Raw genomic sequence first — 19452 nt, forward strand, 5'->3', positions numbered from 1 at the left:
TCTCCTTTTTCCCTGACACGCTGCCGAGGGTCCCACACCCATCGCTGTCCCCCATGGACTGTAAGTGCACAGCTCAGATGTATTATTAGAATGTGGACCAAATTTGAGGGCAAAAGTAGAGACACATAGTAAAGGAGCTTTTCTAGAAAGGTAAAAGGCTGAAAAGATAAACAAATGAAGAAACACATGGCTAAACAAACCCCTTGAAAGCATATCGGGGTCAGTTCTCTTTGCAATGTTTAGAATGAAGATATTTCTGGCAGCACACTTCTCTAAAAGGAGTGGGAGGACAATGCAGCTTATTCTTTATTGCTTGAGTATGGTAAATTTTAACTTCAACCCAAATTCTAGCTATAACTGGTCTTTACCTAGGAGTCAGGCTAAGAGTACCTCAATAATGAAACAATGACAGACTTGATAATTGATTGTCAAGACAGTGTAGAAATATAGTGACAAACTTCATCCACACTGTAAAATAATTATAGCACAGCAGAACTGACATTTGTATTAGCTGAAAAGCTGGAGGGAGATGGTGCTATAAAAAAACATCGACTTCCCCTCCTGTGCTAGGATTCCTAATGGGAACTGTGCAAGAGAAGGCTAAATATAAAATTAACCAGGACCAATCACAGAAGAGCGAGAAAACAGTACCCCATAAATATGTACAATGTTTATATTTTATGTGTTACTTAAAAATGAACTTAATTTTGAAGTGCTTGAAGAAAAATTTAAAAATCAATTTTTTACCAGTTCAAAACTTAAATCCCTTGTATGTGAAAAATTTGAAAAACCATTAAAAGTCATAATGCATACAAGAAAGATCATCACATGTCTGTGTAAACAAGTATATTAGTAGAAAAAAAAGTAATGTGAAGAGTTTGTAGGCAGGTGAGTGGAAGTTGCTAAGGTGGCTGCTGCTTCTCTTTTCCCAGAAAGGGTCCTGCCACCTCCTGAGACCCACCTCTGCCGCAATGGCAAACGCCTGGCTGTTCAGGCTGATCTGTGCATCCCTAGGTTCCTGTACGTGGGCCCAGCAGGGAAAGCTCTCTGCCTGTTGGGCCGCAGAGTGGGAAGGATTGAATCTCAAGTTCAGGGGGTCAGACAGTAAATAAAACCAAGATAGTAAGCCAAAATGAGAGATAAGGAAAGAAAGGGCATGGTTTGGCTCTCTGAATCCACTTGGCCAGATGAGATTCCCATTAGGAAGGCCAATCAATTATTTTTCTGCTTGAAGTAAATCAGTTTGAGTTCTGGCACTTTTAATAGAAGGTTGGAGCATTTTTATAGCACTCTGTTTTCACTGTCTTGCTGGCTCCTCTCCTTACAAATCCCACCCTTTTTTCCCTCATGGCAGAATTCCCCTGGACTCCTAAGAAGGCTCCTACTTCTGGTTCTCACTGGAGCCGTGCAGTTATCTTTTTAGAGCCCAGATCTGGTCATGTGACTTCCCTACTGAAAAGCCTCCAGAAGCTCTCTGTCACTCCTAGAAAAATTTCATTTGTCTCCCAAGGTTGTGGAGGTGTGGCAGAGGCTCACAGCTCAGCTTCATCTCCCCCCTCTCTCCTCCCTGGACTCCCTACTTCAGCTATAAACCCACGTGACTTTTCTTCATTTCTCCAAATGCACCAGGCCCTCAGATGTTCAGGCCTCCAGCAGATGTTGTTTCCACCTGCAGTGTAGTCACATAGCCCCCTACACACACACATACATGACTAGGCTCTCACATGCCCTGCTTCCATATGAACCCTGACTGCACTCCACACATGTGGAAGATATGATATATAAAGCCTATTGTCTAATATGGTACACATTTGAATATAGTGTGTTCAGAAAGAGTGTATTTTCTTCCCATGTTCTCCTGACTGTTTAGGCCATCCAGGTGTACACCTTGATGCATAACTTTTGTTCCTTTTTTAAAAAAAAAAAAAAAATGCACTTCTGCATTAATAGTCACAGGTTTTTTTTTTGTTTTTTTTTTTTTGCTTACCAAGAAAATTACCTTTATTAGGAATATCTACCAGTCCATTGTGCACTCAGCAGTGAAGAAAAAGTACCTGTTTTTATCCATATTTCATCCTCCTACCAGTAGCTCTAAGCCTACTTTATTTTTCATTTGGTCACCACCATTTTCTACCAAGAGGTAAGCCAAAACTCTGGCTGTTTGTTTTTTCTCTTCCGCCTCCCCCATGAATTCAATTGACCTCAAATCTTACTGCCTCTTATGTTATCATTTAGCTTTTGGCTTTTGTTTCTCTAGCATTTGCAATTGTTGTGTCCCTCAAAGCTGAACAAGATGCCTAGAATGTTATAGGCACTCACTGAAACCCTGACAACTCTCCAGAGCCACTAATTCTTTGTCCATGTAAGCAAACAATGACTTGTTATACACTTGCTGTTGTATAACAGGCAAACCAGTAAATCAGGGACTGCTTTTTTCCCCAGTTCACGGCTGAGGAAGCTGGAGCACAGAGGTTATGGAAGCTGCTCAGATCACACAAGGGCAAAATTGAAAAGTAGTTGGACTCAAGAGCCCACCCTCGCTGTGGTCCTCCTCTTGTCTCTGTTCAGCTCCCTATAAAATCTCTCCTGACTTATAGGCACAGTTTCTTGACTGCTCTCTGTTTTCAGTTTTGAAAAACTCTGGCATTTTGTCAGAGGCTTCATAAACTTCTTCAGTAGTTCCCTTATGTTTCAAAGGACAATGCTCAGGTATGAGCTTTGTCATGGTACAGCCCTGTTCACTTCACCCCTGGTCCGTCTAACAGTCTTCAAACCACTCATGCTCTCTGCTGTCCCAGACTCCTCTGTGGATCCCAGTGTCCACATCCATCTTACTTTAAGACCAACCCTTCCGGATCACTCCTAGAAGCTTCCCTAACCTCCTCCCCTGGAGTGTTCTGAGTGCTTCCACCACACATCCTTCCCTTTCTAAAAATCTTTGCTATTTTATTTGTCATTAGTGGGTGAGGGTTGTATCCCTGACTTCCTAGCACAGTCTAGCACGTAAGTACCGTAGAGGGAAGTGAAGAAGGAGCCATTAGGTTTCTCCACTATGGTTTTCCACCAGTACTTGGTAATCCATGTTGCTGTCCCTGTATACTTTTTCCTATTGATCCATAGACTTGGTTTTGTAACTGATTCAGCCTGAACAGAGTGAGTTCTGCAAGTGTGATATGCAGAATAGAATGATGACTCTTCCTCTCCACCAGTGTCTACATCTTAATTCTTTAAATCTGTAAATGTGATACCTTACGTGGAAAGAGAGATTTGGCAGATGTGACTAGATTAAGAATCTAGAGATTCCAGGGCTGGGGATTTAGCTCAGTGGCACAGTGCCTGCCTGGCAAGCACAAGGTCATGAGATCGATTCCTGGTACCGGAAAAAAGCCAAAAAAAAAAAAAAAAAAAAAAAGAATCTAGAGATTCTAGAATCTAAGAGATACCCTGGATTAGCCAGGTCAGTCAAATTCAATCATGTGTTCTTTTTTTTTTTTTTTTTTTTTTTTTTTTTTAAAGAAAATTAGTGTTTATTCATGCACCTAGAATGAGCCTCTTATATGAACACTAATTTACTTTTCTCAGTTGTCATCTATTCTGGCCCTAGATGATGTTACATTTGAAGTATCTCCTTTAAGTGTCACTAGTATCACAAATGGATCACATTCTGAGGCCACTTCAGAACAATCACAGGTATGTATTTAAGTTCCAAGAAACATAAGCACATCTTCTGAGTTGAAACTGGTAGACAGACCTACAAAGCTGATTGGAAGGAAGACGCTAAGTAAAAATGTTACACTTTTAATAATACAATTATAAACCTTAAGATAGAAAATGAAATTTTTTGGCAGTGGGAATTTTTTTATTGGAACCCATTTGCAGTACATAATGTTTACATTTCTTTGTGGAGTTGGTAATGTACCTAATACATCTTCATTCTTCCTTTTTCATCCCCTTTTCCTCCCTTTATCTCTGGATCCCCTTCCCATTTGAGAAACATAGACCTCCCTGCATGCTACCTTTATTATCTACCTTTTATTTTGCTTTTTATTTATAATTTACATTTCTCATATAAGGGAAATCATGTGATATTGAAGCTTGTGTCTAATTTATTTTATTTAACATTATGGAGCAATAAATATTCTTTAAGAAGGAGACAGGAGAGTCAGAGTCAGTAAAAGAAGATATAAAGACAGAAGCAGAGGTCAGAAAGGAGAGATGCTGAGACACTGTCTTGAAGATGAAAAGTGGAGCCATGAGCCAGGCCAGGCATCTCTAGAAGTGGGAAAAGCCAAGGGAAGAGATTCTCTCTCACAGTATCAAGTCCTTCAAAGCAGTTTTAGACTTTGGCCACTTCCATTTTGTAAGCTCTGATTCTGTGGTGATATATTAAGTTGTGGTAAAAAACCAATACAGGTTTTTATAACTTGAAATATGGTTCTTTTGTAATAAGGACTTAAAAATGCAGAATTGCCTTTGGAATTGGAAAGGGAGCCGAGACTAAGAATTTTGAAGAACATGATAGAAAAGGTTTAGGTTGCTTTGAACAGACTGTTAGAAATACAGATATTAAAGACTTCTGGCAGGGGCTCAGAAGAAAGGGAAGAGCATGATAGAGAAAGCCTATATTGTCTTGGGAAATACCTGACACCATAAAGAGATTGTTGGCAGAAACGTGGACATAAAAGGCACCACTTGTGGGAGATCTGAAGGAATTGATGAGTGTGTTGTTTGTAACTAAAGGAAAGGTGACTCTTAGGATACAGTAGTAAGAAACTTAGCTGAATTGTACTCTGAGCTAAGGTGAGAAGAAAAAGATAAATTGAAGAAATAACTGATAAATTAAAAAGAAATACTGGATGATTTGAGAAAACTCTGCCTACGCACATTATAAAAGACACTATAATTAGGAGATTTGCCACTAGGAAAGCATGCTGTAGAAGGAACGCCAAGGGTGTGACTGGATAACCATTTGCTAATTCCTGGAAAAGTATTAAGAGGTCAAAGTAGTGAGTCATACAGATGAATCTTTGAACAGAGTAGGGATGTGATTTATGCATTTGCTCAGCCATCTCAGGAGAAGCCAGGAGTAGAGATGGGGTTATCCAGGAAAAACATGAAGAGCGAATTCCCATGATATACCCAGAGACCTATGAAGTTCTTGAGGGTGTTATACCACCAGAATTCTGGTGGACTGGACTGAAAGAGATAGTGTGATATAAAAGAAAGCTCTCTTACTCCCAAAATTCTACAGAAAGGAAACAAGCTGATAAAACTACTTAGCTACAAACATGTACTACCCTTCAATAAGAAGAAAAAATGACTATGGAGACAGAACTGCAGGCCTAGATGGCAGAATCTTGAACCACAGGATTATTCCCAGGCCTTAAAACCTAATGGACTTTACCTAGATAGATTTTGAAATCACTTGGATTTGGCCTTCCCCCCCCCCCCATTTTTCTTCTTTTGAATGGGAATGCTTATAGTTGTCCTTTTATGCATGTCCACCATTGTATTTGGGGAGCACTTAACTTGTTTTCCAGTTCTGCATGTTCTTAGGTACAGGAAATTCTGCCCTAGCATGGACTATAGTCAGAGCTTTACCCAGCCTAATTTAGATGACTAAGATGATGAGGCTTAGGGCTTTTGAGCTGATGAGACTTAAACGGGATTTGAAACCTGAGTGATTGTTGTAATGGGCTGAGCATTCGGGGGACTGTGGGTTGAGTTAGGACTTTGCGTATGGAGTGGGTGTGAATCTTTGAGAACCAGAGATGCACTTGACCAATCTCATGGACCTATAGCTGTGTTACCCTACATGGTAAACTGGACTTTGTAGATGTGAGTAAATTACAGGTCTTGATGTTATGTTGAGTTATTTGAGAGGACTCAAGAATAACCACAAGGATCCTTATAAGAGAGGGACAGTAGAATTAGAATTTTTTTAAAAAAAGACAGAAGTAGAGGTTGGAGAGACAGTGCTTCACTTCTGGCTTTGAGGATGGAAAAGAGACCATGAGCCAATAATGCAGGTAATGTCTAAGAGCTAGAGAAGGCCAGGAAGCCTTCTCCCAAGAGCCCCTAGGAAGGTTATAGCCCTACTGAGGGCTATATCTGACCTCCAGAAGTACAAGGTAATAAATTTATGTTGTTCTAAGCCACTACACTTGTGGCTTAATTTGTTATATCAACAGTGGGAAACTCAGCACATTTTTCTGGGCACCGACAGTTACGGAATTAAAAAGAGTTGTGGGTGTGTCCAGCTATTTCTGTGAGGCTGGAGTCTGATTTTAATTTTTGGCTGGCTTATATGTGCACTGAATGTGAGAAAAAAGATCGTCCCTTTATGAAAAACTGGACCGTTTAACTTTTTGTTTTTAACTTTGGCATTTACAGTTTCTCAGCTTAGTGAGAAAAGCCAGTCAAGATTTTGGTACATCACAGGAAAAGTTTAGCAATTCTGCACAAATTGTGGCTTTTTATTTGTTGAAAAATTAAATGCGTATGGATAACACATACTTTGCTGTAATACTCTGTCAACTTTGATCAAATATACTTTGGTTTTGTTGGCTATAATTTTAATCATCAGGAAAATCTTGCTTTCAAACGTGTTTATTTTGTGCTAGTCAGCAATCAAATGCAGTCTTCTAGGTGCTAGGAAGCAGGCAGAGTTTACAGTTGAATTCTTAAAAACGATTGTTGTTGTCATGAATCATAATTATGTGATTTCTCCCCATTCCCTTGTGTTTTGTTCTATTTTATGGTAGGGAAAGAAAAATGAGAAATGAAGAGATGGCCAGGTGTAGTGGTGCAAGCCTGTGATCCCAGCATTCACAAGTTTGAGGCCAGCCTGAGCTACATATTGCGTTCAAGACCAGTCTAAACTACGTAACAAGACCCTGTCTCAAAAAAACAAAAAGAAGGGAAAACATGAATAAATAAAGGGCTGTGTGTATGTGCATGTGTGTGCACAGTTTTCTGCAGTATAACCCACAGCTTTTGTTATGTTCAGGTTGTATTTAGCAGAATTTTACCAATGCTAACCATTACGGTCAGCTAGCCAAGTAGTTGAAATTTATTCTGAATTGTAAACTCTGAACAGCATGTTGGCCCAGTATAAACTTTCAATAAAACATTTTCCCATATTTCTGTGAAACACATATAAGTTAATATAAATAAGGTATTTGACATAGTTGCACATCAGCCAACTCAGAGTAGGAGAGCTGTATGATTAATGTTAGTTCCATGATCAAGAATACTTTTTTTTAAATAGAATTTTGGTAATTACTAGTACTGTCTATAAATATTTCAGTTTTCCTCCTACCAAACACACTGTAAGATTGTATTTTCTCCACTCTTCAATCTGGGTGTCCTATGACATGCTTTGGCTGAGTATATACAAGCATTTATTTAGCCTATGCTCAACTCCAGTTCTGGTAATTATGAAAGCACATGTTGTCATGGGGCCTTTGTTAGCCCGCGTTCCTGCATGACTGGCATGAGCAGAACCTCCTGCAGCCTGCACTGCAGGTAGCACATACAAGAGATAAACATGTGTTCTGTTAAATTCCTGATACAGGGAGTTGTTTTTATTGCCACATAACTTATCATAATAAAAGCATCTCTGGCAAAAATTGAATATATTTCTTCTGTTTTGTTTTGTTTTTTTTTTTTGGTTTTGGTTTTTCTCCGGTACCGGGAACCGAACTCACAACCTTGCGCTTGCCAGGCAGGCGCTTTTGCCGCTGAGCTAGATCCCCAGCCCCTGAATATATTTCTTCTAAGTTATTTGATTCTGTGCATTTGTATCTAATTATTTGAGAAACTTGGAAGTACATCATCTTTTTGAAATAGCCCTTACAATTCTCAGTGGAATTTATAACATTGTAGTTTGTCTCTTTTAATTACTTACATGGTGACTTAATAACTTTTTCTGAATTTGTTAGTATGCAGTTAACTCTGTTCTGAGCATTTCTTATGACTCAGTTTACATTTTAAAGATTATTTTAAATGTTTCCAGTCTACCGTGAAAAGTAATGGCATGAAAAATATTATGTGCTAGAAAACTGATTTTCCCTACTCCACATTTGTTCAGTATAAAATGAAATGCAGAGGTGTATTTTCTCTTCTAGAAAAAAAAAGACTTCCAAAAAGCAGAGATTTTACATGCCAACTTCATCACTATTAGATAATTGAAACAAAATACTAATAATTCTAATGGTTTCTATGGACAAGTACTTAACAGTCAAAGTGCTGACTTCATGTAATTTTAATGACATGGTGACCCGAGTTAATAGCTGCATCTGGTGGCTTGAGCCTCTCCATTTGCAAACATCCAGGAAGTCTAGTAGGATGAAGGAAACTCAGCTAACCACCACGATGCTGCAAGATGATAACATTCCTTTCATTTGAAGGAGACAGTATCCTATCTCATATTAATACCTCTTGAGAAATCAAATGTAAGACAGCAAATTAAACTATACTCCCCTAAAGCTTAAATGTTTATTTTATATCTAGATATGTTCCTATTTTTAAAATGTGGACACATGTCCCCAGATCTCCTGCTTATATTTGGTTTTTCCAGTTTTCATGTACCTTCTGACATGCACTAGTTTAAATGCACACACACATGCAAGCACGCACACAGTTTATGTGAGGGGCAAATCTTTTGAGAGTTCCTGTGTAGTCTTTTTATGTCATTTCTCGGTATAGGATTCATCATTCCAACCCTCACTGCCCGTAGGATTTCTATGAAAGTAAAACTTCCTATTGCTTGGTCCAGAAAGAGAATATGAAATTCCTTCCTACACTTCTAACCCAGAACCAACTAGAAAAGGGAACTTTAAAGAACTGCAGCTGCCTTTGTCCTGTCAGCCTGAGACAAAAGAAGCAAAGAAATGATAGGAGATAATAGGAAATACAAAAATAGATCTTTTACGAATGAGAAGAGTCCCAAGAAATGGAGTGGGAGGACGAGGGAAGGGGGAGGGAAAGGGATAAGATGTGTTATGTACATGTACCAACTCCCCACGATGAATTTAATCATTATTTTGGGCGAACATGTACAAATAAAAATTAAAATTTTAAAAAATAAATAAAAAGAAGTGATAGGAAAAAAAAGATGTTCTATCTCTTTCCCACAGGGAGGGAGCTTCTTAGCAGCATCCTGAGCGGTAAATAAGATGCTGCCTTCTTTACAACTAAGGAGGCGAGGGAACATTTTAAGGGAACTGAGGATCCCTCTCAGTATTGTCACTTCCCTTTGGAAGATGACACAGGAGGAATGAAGGGCTCTTGACAGCAACATGAATACAATGAGTTTGACTGTCTTCAGTATCAGACAAACTAAGACAGGAATGATAAATTCATTCTGACATGTCAAATGTGTTCTGTTCATAAAGAAATCAGATTATTCCAAGCAAAAGAACACTTCATTAAGCCTGTCACTCACTACCCAACAGTAGTTGACCAATGTTTTTGAAAAACAGGTGCTTTTTCAAATGATGAAGTTCTACGGCAGTTCTATCTAACTCCAGGGCTGTTCTGTCTAACTCCAGGGCTGTTATGGTTTGTGTCTGGATGTCCCCCCAAAGCCTCATGCAGTCATGGGGCGGGCTTCTAGAGTTTAGGATTGATTTATCATCGTCCAATGTTGGGATTGTGGGTGTGAGTGCTACACGTGCCCTGGGGCAGGGAGTGTGCATACAGCATAAGGGAGGGAAAGAGGCTTGCTCTCTACCACTCCTCCCTTTTTGCTCTTGCTGCTTTTGCTGTGTTTCATCCCCTTGAACTGTTGCCCTCTGCCATATGCCGCTCTGCCTTGGAGCCAGCCGAGTGTGGACTGAAACCTCTACAAACTGTGAGCTAAATAAACCTTTCCTTCCTAAATTTTGGGCAATGGGTATTTTGCCTCAGCAACGAGAGAAAAGTAACCAAGACAAAGGCTTTGCTTGAAAACTGCTGTATGGAAGGATAAATGGGAAGTCCTACATATGAAAATATCTTTTCTCTGAAGCAGAAACTCAACAGCTTTTTTCTGTGCTAAGGATCGAACCCAGTACCTCACACACCCACACATACTAGCAAGGATTCTATCACTGAACACTTCTCCAGCCATTATTTTATTTTGTTTTGTCTTGTTTTATTTATTTTATTTTGAGGCAGAGTCTCACTAAGTTGCCTAAGATGGCTTCAGCCTTGCAGTCCTCTTGCCTCACTCTGGGGTAGCTGAGGTTACAGGCATTCACACCATGTCCAGCCAGCTCTTAAACTCTGTAAAGCTCCCTAGGCTCCTGTTTAAACTGTAGATTTCCAGGCCTTGATGTAGACTCACCCTCAGTATGTCTTGAATGGGACCTGGGCATCTGCCTTTTAGCAAGCATCCAAGATGATTCTGAGATGAGTGTTACATGGATCCATGAAAACAAACTGCCCTTTCAAATGGCTTGATCTTCAACCCAGTTGTTGACAGTTTATTTTAGGTAAAGTACTTAGTTTACAAGGATCTCATGTCATTAAAATAGCTTTTATCCTGCTAAGGGAAACAATGTCTTAGCTGTCTCTTCCATCATCTCCCAGTTTAGGTTTCTTTTCCTATTCCTGGAAGAGCCCAGATTGCCCATGGTTCTCAGCCCCCTGTGCTGGGTCTGAGATGACTCTGGTAGTGACCGCACGTCTCCCCTGCTGCCACCAGCTTCCTCCTTCCTCCAGCCCTGCTTCATTACTTGCTTGCTTTTCTCTTTTTTTCTAAAAAGACTCTTTAAAGGACTCTTTTAAAAGGCTGTTTAAGACTCTCCCAGCTGTGGTATGATGTTTTCATTTCCTGTGGGAAAATACCAAGAAGGGGAAGAGCTGGGTTAAATGGGACCTCTAATCCTAGTTTTTTGAGGAATCTTCACACTGATTTCCACAGTGGTTGCACCAATCTAAACTCCCACCAACAGTGGAGAAGCGTTCCTTTTTCCCCACAGCCCCTCCAGCATTTGTTGTTGGTTGATTTCTTGATGATAGCCATTCCTTCTGAGGTGAGATGGAATCTCAGTGTTGCTTTAATTTGCATTTCTCAAATGACCAATGATGTTGAACATTTTTTCATATATTTATTTGCCATTTGTAATTTTTCATCTGAAAAGTGTGTATTCATCTCAGATGCCCATTTTTGGACTGGGTCTTTGAATTTAGGGGACCTGATTTTTTTTTTAAATTCTTTATGTGTTCTTGGTAGAAGTCCTTTGAGATACAGTTGGCTAAAAAATTTTTTGAATTTATGGGTTTTCTTTTTACTCTTGGTGATTTCTTTTGATGTGCAAAAACTTTTAATAAGATGAGATCCAAGTTGTTGATTCTTTGAAGTATTTCCGTTGCAGTTTGTTTTTTGTTCATGAACTCTCCGCCTACCCCTATGTCTTCAAGATTTCTACATACTATCTCTTCCAGTAGATTTAGTGCTTCTGTTTTAATATTTAGATCTTTAATCCATTTTGACTTTAGTTTGTCTAGTTTTAGTTTTTGGCATGTGGAAAGCCAGTTTTCCCAGCACCATTTATTAAAGAGGCTGTCTTTCTTCCAGTGAACATGTTTGGCCCCTTTGTGAAAGATAAGGTGGCTGAGTGTGTTTGTAGTTGTGTCTGCATCTTCTAATCTGTTCCCTTGACCGTCAGGTCTGGTTTTTTGTCAGTACCACAGCACCCATTATAGCAGCACAATTTGTAATAGCTAAATCTTGGAAACACTCAAATGCCCATCAGCTGAGGAATGGATAAAAAAGATGTGGTATTTTTATACAGTGGAGTACTATTTAGCTATAAAGAAAGATAAACTCAAGGCTTTTATGGGTAAATGGATGCAACTAGAGACAATACTCATAAGTGAAATAAACCAGACTCACATGTGTAAATATCGTATTGTCTCCCTTGTGTAAGATACTGAAAGAGTAAATAAGATCCAAAAGGTACAGTAGATATTGTTGTGAAAGGGAAAGACACTACTCAAAAGGAAAGAACAACGGGGATGGTAGAAAAGAGAAAGGAAAGAAGCAGGAAAAGATACATATATATACACAAGATCACTAAGATAATTGTTCTCCTAATTTCTGTTAGTTCACTGAAAGGATCAGTTAGAGCTTATCTTAAAATCTGAGCAACTACTTTAAAGATAACAATATGCAGTATAATAAATATTGTTAATTTCAAAAAACTCTCCTAGCAAAGGAATCCCAAAGTAGAAATTGATTATGTTTATAAGGATATGTAATATATGTATATGTCCATATATATAATAATATGTGTGTAATACATGTATATGTCCATATATGTGTAATATATGTATATGTAGTATATGTATATGTCCATGTATATGTCAGTATATAAAATTGACTTATTTATACAAACGCAGCCATCAGTGAATATATAAAAACTTACATGTAGCCAGGTGCTAGGTGTTCTGCAGGATACACAGAAAAATAAGAACAAATCTTTAAAATGCATGCTTTTAGCCAGGCATGGTGATACACACCTGTAATCTCAGCACTCAGGAAGCCAAGGCAGGAGGATAGTTGCAAGTTCGAGGCCAGCCTGGGCTACAAAGTGAGCTAAAGGCCAGCCTGAACTGTATAGCGAGACCCTGTCTCAAAAAAGACAATGAATGAATGAATGAATGAATGAATAAATAAATAAAGTTCATGTTTTTAAAATAAAACCCACAATGAGATCCCACTACCTACCCACTAGAATGGCAGTAATCAAAAAGTGTGTACTAGGCATTGGTGGTGGGGATGTTGGAGAACCTGAAACCATGGTGCATTATGCAGCACTTCAGAACACAGTTTGTCAGTATCTCAAACAGTGAAACATAAACTTACTACATATTCCAACAGTTCCACCTCTAGGAGTCTACCACAGAGAAATGAAAACATATGTGGACACAAAGGCTTATATGTGAATGCTTCTAACAGCATTTATTTATAACAGCGCCAATCCACACATCCATCAAGTGATGGGTAGGTGAACAAGATGTGACCTATTCAGACATTAGAATCTATTTCGCAATTAAAATAAATGAAATACTGATAAATGCTACAACAAGGATGATCCTCATGAATATTATGTAAAGTGAAAAAACACCAAACATATTGTATGAAGCTACATATTGTATGACTCCATTTATATGAATCCAGAAAATACAAATTTGTAGAGGCAGAGAGCAGACTTGTAGTTGCCTGGGTCTCTGGATAAGAACAGGGATTAACTGCAAATCATGACAAGGAAACTTTTTTAGAACGATAGAACTGTATCCAACCTGGATTGTGGTGATGATCACATAACTCTTTACATGTCCTAAACTCATTTCATCACACAATTATAATGGAGAAATGTCTAAGGAATTTTACCTCAATAAGGTTAATTTTTTTTTAAAGCATGGCAAATAGCATAATTAAATAATTGACTGGGGTTTTTTCCTATGAAACTGGAGGGGCACTGTGGTCAAAGTGTGGCATACCGACCCCTTGGGAATTCTCAAGATCTTTTCCCAGTAACACTGCAGGCCTATTTGTTTGCCTTGTTGCTGTATTAGCATTTATGCTGTGCAACAGCAACCGTAGATAGGACTAAAGATACCTTAGGCTAACCCAGGGTAATGGCGTGAGACTCTGCAGTATTCGCTGTGGTTCAGATATGACCTCCCAAAGCTTCTTGACCGGGAGGTTTGGCCCTCCATGCAGCAATTTTGAGAGGGGGTGGGATCCTTAAGTGGTGTGGCCTGGTGAGAGAGAACAGATAACTAGGTCACTCAGGCACTGTCCCCCAAAGGGATTAATGCTGATCTCATGAAGTCCGTTAATTCTCTCCAGAGTGAGTGGTTAGAACATGAGCCCACTCCACATGCTTGCCTCTTCTGCATAGCATAATTTCCCTTTTCATTGCTGTACCATATTGTAATGCAGCCAAGGGAGCCCTCACCAGAAGCTGAACAGATAGGGACACTTGATTTTAGACCTTGAGCCTCCAAAACTGATCTAAAGACACCCATCTTTCCGAATTACTCAGCTTTGGGTCTTTCCTTCTGGCAACAGAAAAAGGGAATGATACAGTAGTCATTGTATTCACCATCACCCTGGACCCACAGTAGAAAAGAAAATTGTATTTTCACTTAACAATTCCCTTGATGAAGCAGTACAAATGATTTACTTTTATTAAATCTTGTGGCTTAGGTGCATGTCTTTTTGACAGTCTAGGATGTAAAAACTACATAAATTTGTTAAAGGCTAGGGAAATAACTCAGTGGTAGAGTACTGGTAGCATGCAGGAGGCCCTAGGGTCAATTCCCATTGCTGAAAGAAAAGGTTTTCAGAGGAGATGGATGGGAATTTCAACAAATGTGATTTTTTTCATGTTGTATAATAAAATGGGTCAAAATTTGAAGTAAAAAGGTCTTGGTGGCTAATAGCATGGCCTCTGGGGCCAAACTGCTTGGATTCAAATCCCAGCATTACCACTTTGAGTATTTCTTATGTGATTCCAGGTGAGTACTTCACCTCTCAGTGCCTCAGCTTGCTCATCTGTAAAATGGGAACACTGGTACCCATCTTATGAAGGTATTGTAGGCATTAAAATGAATTAATATATGTAATACTGACAATAGTACCTGACATAGTAAGTGCTCAGTAAGTTGTTATGATTGGTCTTGGTGAGTGACAGTTTATAAAAATGAATAAATATAAATGCATAAAAGGAAGTTTATTATTATATATATTTTTAAACTGGAAAATCTGAAAATACTTGTTCTCACTCGTGTTCATCCTTTGAGTCTCTATTGTTTAGGAGGGACTCTTCTAACTACACAAGATTTTAAGGAAGAGTTGATGACCCAATGTAATCATGAAGGATACAGTTTAACGAATTTGAATATAAGTAGATTACTATTGCATGTCACTTGTATTTAGATTTAGAAGTGACTTGCCTACCTCAATAATGTTGCAAATTACGGTTTATCATTTAAGCCCAGAGTTTATATGGGCGATTACATGGACAAAGAAAAGGATAACTGTCTGTCATACCACACACACCCATTTTCAGTGTTCAACCAAAGAGGACATAGAGTATAAGGAAGAAAATGAACAACTTGAAAGGAACCTTTATCTGCCATCCTGCAGAGAGACTACATTAGAGCTATTCTTTTCATCTCTGGCCTCTAAAGAGTAGTTAATTGTGTGTTTGCATGGTTTATTCATTCTGCCACTATTTGCTGAGCACTTCCCATGGAATGCCCCCACCACACCAAGCATCATAGCTCAGGGGTAAAGGAGGACCTGGCCCTGCCTTCTGGATTGAGTCCATTAGAGTTTTCTGATTTTTCCACATGTTTTGTAAAAGAAAAGATAATTCATCTGTTGTTACCTGCCTATGTGGGCTGAAGGGGCAGCTCATATTTTACACTTCTTAATTCTTCATGGAAACATTCTTAGTTTTAGTGTGAGGCAAGGAATGTAAGAGTGACTACAAGAGAATTGTGATTGTTTCTTTTTCTATTACCTTATTTTTTTAGAGTACTAGTGTGATGCAGATATACACATGGTAAATAACAAACAACCGCAGCATATACGTCATTGGAATTTCACGGGCTTAACTGGCTTCTGCTGTCCTAGGAGAAATATGGGCTTTAAAGAGCCCATTTGGGGACCGTCTGTTTTATGTGTCTTCCCAATTCACTCCACATGGGGTGAGAATATTGAGTTTCCCCACAGCAGTTTTTATTCATCACAGACACTAATTACAGCCACACTTCAAGTTCCCGAAGTATGTAATAGTTGCCTTCTAAGTAGACTTAGAATAGTGTTTCCTTTCATTTTAGGGGTAGATTTGCAACCAAATTTTAAAGTCCTTTTGAATAAATTGTTAACAGCATAAGAACAGTAGTGTTGAGATTGTGAGCTTACTAATGCCTTTGCATTTAAGATATGAGAGTATTTCCTTCCCGTATGACTGACATACTGGGAATAAGTCGTCAGGGAAGGTGAAAATGCCAGAGAAGCACTTCTTGAATCCAGGCTAGTATTGATTTCATTAATTCATTCTAAATCAATACCAGTGTTTTTGAGGGCTGAAAATTGTTATTTTTAGTCATATTCTCATCCTTGTCACTGGTAGGTTCTGTGCAAACTTTATGTCTGCCATTAACTTTATAAATAAAATCACTAAAGTTAGTTAACTTGGGCAGGTAGACAGTGGCTCTGAATGTAATACTACTTCTCTTTTGATATAGGAATCTTCTATTTGATTCTGTGTTATAATTGAACAATTACATATTAGCTGTCCATTGCTTTCTAAACTGTCATAGATGTTAAAAAGCTAATTACTCTTTCCCAATGTTCCCTGTTAAAATGCCTTGTGGGTTCTACCTATATTGTGATGCAGATTGTGTAAGATCATTGTGAAGACTTCTGTCCTTGTGAAGGAACTAGCCATGGTAGAGGGTCCCAAACAGCTCCAACTAACATTTCTGTTATGAAAATTCATGCTATGGTTGAAATTCAGACTCTGATCTTGTGTTTTCCACGCATATGCTTGTGTCTTACAGGAAAAAAATGCCAGCTCAAATGTAAGACTTAAAACTAATAAAGAGATTCCTGGATTAGTTCATCAATCCAGAGCAAAGTAAGTTCTAGTTCCTATTTTCCTTATGTTGTTTTTAAAACTAAAAGTGTTTCCAGAGGGAGCTCCATTTTGCCTACCAGGTAAGCAAGGCTTATTATAAAGCTTTAGCAACTGTGGTAGTGTGGCCTCAGAGAGGATAGAGTCCCAAAACATCCACAGTACACATTAGAGCTGACAGTTGCATGCCAGTTAGCAGAAAATGGGGAGAAATAGTTTTATGATCGTGGAATAAGGAAAGCTTTTGAGCAAGCACAGAACATGGAAGTCTTAAAGAAAATCATTAATGAAAATGCCTACACTAAAATTAAGAACTTCTGTTTATCAAAATATACTAAAAAGTAGTAAAAAGCCACAAAATGGAAGACCACATACATGGGTTTCCAGAATATGCAAAGTAATTCTACAAATGAATAAGTAAAAGACAGAGAACCAATAAAATAACAGGCTAAAGACAGGAACAATCATTTTAGCGAATTGGAAATGAATGACTGTTACATATGAAAAAATGTCATTCATACTCCCAAGTTGGAAAAACCTTAAAAGTCTGACAAAGAAAAGGTCAACCGGGATATGGATCAATAGATATTCTTAACCTTTTCTTGTAAGAGTATAAACTGATGTGATTACATTGGAAAACAATTTACACACTCTGGTAAAGTTGAACCTAGGCATACTTTACCCTACAGTGCCAATCTTGGGTATATACCCTTAAGAAATTCTTGTTACATTTCTGCCAGAAGACATATTCTGAGCTCATTTACATGATCCCTGGAAAGTAAAACCAAATGTCCATCAAAAACAATAGTGAGCAACAAAATTGCAGCATGTTTCTATCATGGGAATTCTACACATCAGTGAAAATGCATGGCCCATAACTATGCACATCAAATGGGAGAATCTCAAGTATGTGCCTATATGTGGCTCTATTTAGATAAAGTTCAAAAGCAGACAGAACTAAGTAGTACAGTAAATGGTAAAAAAATAAGGAGAAGCAAAGACATGAAAAGGCATTAAATTCAAAACAGTGAGTTTAGTATAATGTTCTGTCTAACACGTGGCAAGACTGTGGAACAGAGCTCAGTTTCATAATGTGGGTGCTGATTATATGTGTGCGCCTCCCATTGTCATTCAAAAAAGTACAAAGAACATTATATGTTTTCTATGTGTTATGTAATTATGTGTTATGTAATGTAAAATTATGTTTTCTATGTGTTATATAATTTAAAACGTCTAATGATTTTTAAAGAAAAACTTTTGAAAAACAGATTACACTACACAAAGGGTATATAGAGAGTGTCTAGTACATTTCCTCAATGGAGCAAGTACATTGTGCATTACCAACAAATAACCATCCATGTATGCCTTACTAAAACAGTGGATGCATTTCTTAAAACTTAAAGTGAATAATGAGTAGTTTTCTAGATGGTTCTAGAGCTGGCTCTACATTGGCAATAAAATGTACTTTTGAAACCATTCCATTGTTTGTGTTTTTGAGACAGGGTCTTGCCATGTAGTCCAAGCTGCCCTCAACTCATGGCAATCCTCCTACCTCAGCCTCCCAAATGCTGGGATTCCAGGCATGCACCACATGCCTGGCACACTCTGAAACCATGAAATTGGCCTCCCCCTTTCTTAAAAGAGGCTCTGTTAACTGGCCATGCTGGTGTACACCAGTGATCCCAACACAGGGATGGTGAGGCTGGAGAGTTGTGAGTTTGAGTCCCACCTGGGCAGCTTAGGAAAATCCTGTCTCAAAATAAACAGGGCTAGGAATGTAGTCAGTGTGAAGCCTGTGGGTTCAGGCCTCAGTACCACGAAACGAAAAAAGGCTCTGTTATTTGAGAAACTGCCTTTCTTGTGGTGTTCTCCCTAAATTCAAACAAATTCCCTGGGGATACCAGTGACACAGGTACGTTGGAAACCCCAAAATAAATTTCACTATTAGGTGCATGTAGGGACTCCATAAGTCAAGATCATAAGCAGAAGTTATATTATCTATGGGCCTTCTTAGAAAAGTTCTTAAAAACAATCTAGGCCATAATCCCTTTAACCTGGCTCAGCGTCTGTGGATCTCAGCAGCAGTGGCCACCATGTCGTAGCAGTCAGGGTACCTCCAGGGATAGGGAAGGGCCCAGTGATTTAATTTTTACTTGCAAAGAAAAGCTGAACACCTTAAAATCCACTTATGGTTTACAATGTCAGTGGAATGATAAGATGAATTATTTCACCCTCAGGTCGCTGTTGTCCTATCACGGTGACCTTCCTTGCCTGCCTCTCTGCTAATCACTTTGATGCACACTGTACCTGCCTTTGGGGACAATAAGTGTCTGGTAACACAGCCAAATCACCTTTTCATCCAAGCCCTGTGAAATACGCAATTTTCAAATGCTTCCTTACATCTGACTTACATGGAGAGATTGGATGGACTATTTCTCTGTCCTGTTAGAGAGAACACTTTACTTAACCTTGACACCCTGAAGCAGCATGCTTTGTAGACTGGCAAAGCTCACGGAGGAGTTTATTAAATTGGCTCGCGTGTTTACACTGAAACAAGCAAATACTGTTTTCACATAGTAGCGTGTGTGTGTGTGTGTGTGTGTGTGTGTGTGTGTGTGTGTGTTTTAAACAGAGAACATGAGGATAAGAATATTGGGTGCCTGGAATTCAACTAAGAAATATTTTGGGGGTGGGGAGTGTCAAAGGAAGAGTTATACTTTTTCTGCTATTGACATGTGTGATTCTAAAAAGCCATCATTTATTATGCAGATACATAAAATAAGATAGACCTGGAGGTGTGTAGCTC

At 38.7% G+C, this 19452-nt stretch overlaps 1 protein-coding gene across 3 annotated transcripts in view; it reads left to right on the plus strand.

The window, feature by feature from the left end:
- Positions 1–19452, plus strand: part of LOC102003313 (chromosome unknown open reading frame, human C1orf21) — a 130641-nt gene that overhangs the window by 78377 nt on the left and 32812 nt on the right. For 2 of the 3 annotated variants that reach the window (XM_005375052.1, XM_013521592.1), the window contains 2 exons: positions 3583–3690; positions 16573–16649. In XM_005375052.1, coding sequence (XP_005375109.1) covers positions 3583–3690; positions 16573–16649 — 185 coding nt within the window. The remainder of the gene's footprint in view (positions 1–3582; positions 3691–16572; positions 16650–19452) is intronic. The other variant, XM_005375054.2, reaches the window with a different exon arrangement.

The sequence above is a fragment of the Chinchilla lanigera genome, unplaced genomic scaffold (genome assembly GCF_000276665.1).
Source record: "Chinchilla lanigera isolate Chin_1 unplaced genomic scaffold, ChiLan1.0 scaffold00005, whole genome shotgun sequence".
Classification (NCBI taxonomy): Eukaryota; Metazoa; Chordata; class Mammalia; order Rodentia; family Chinchillidae; genus Chinchilla; species Chinchilla lanigera.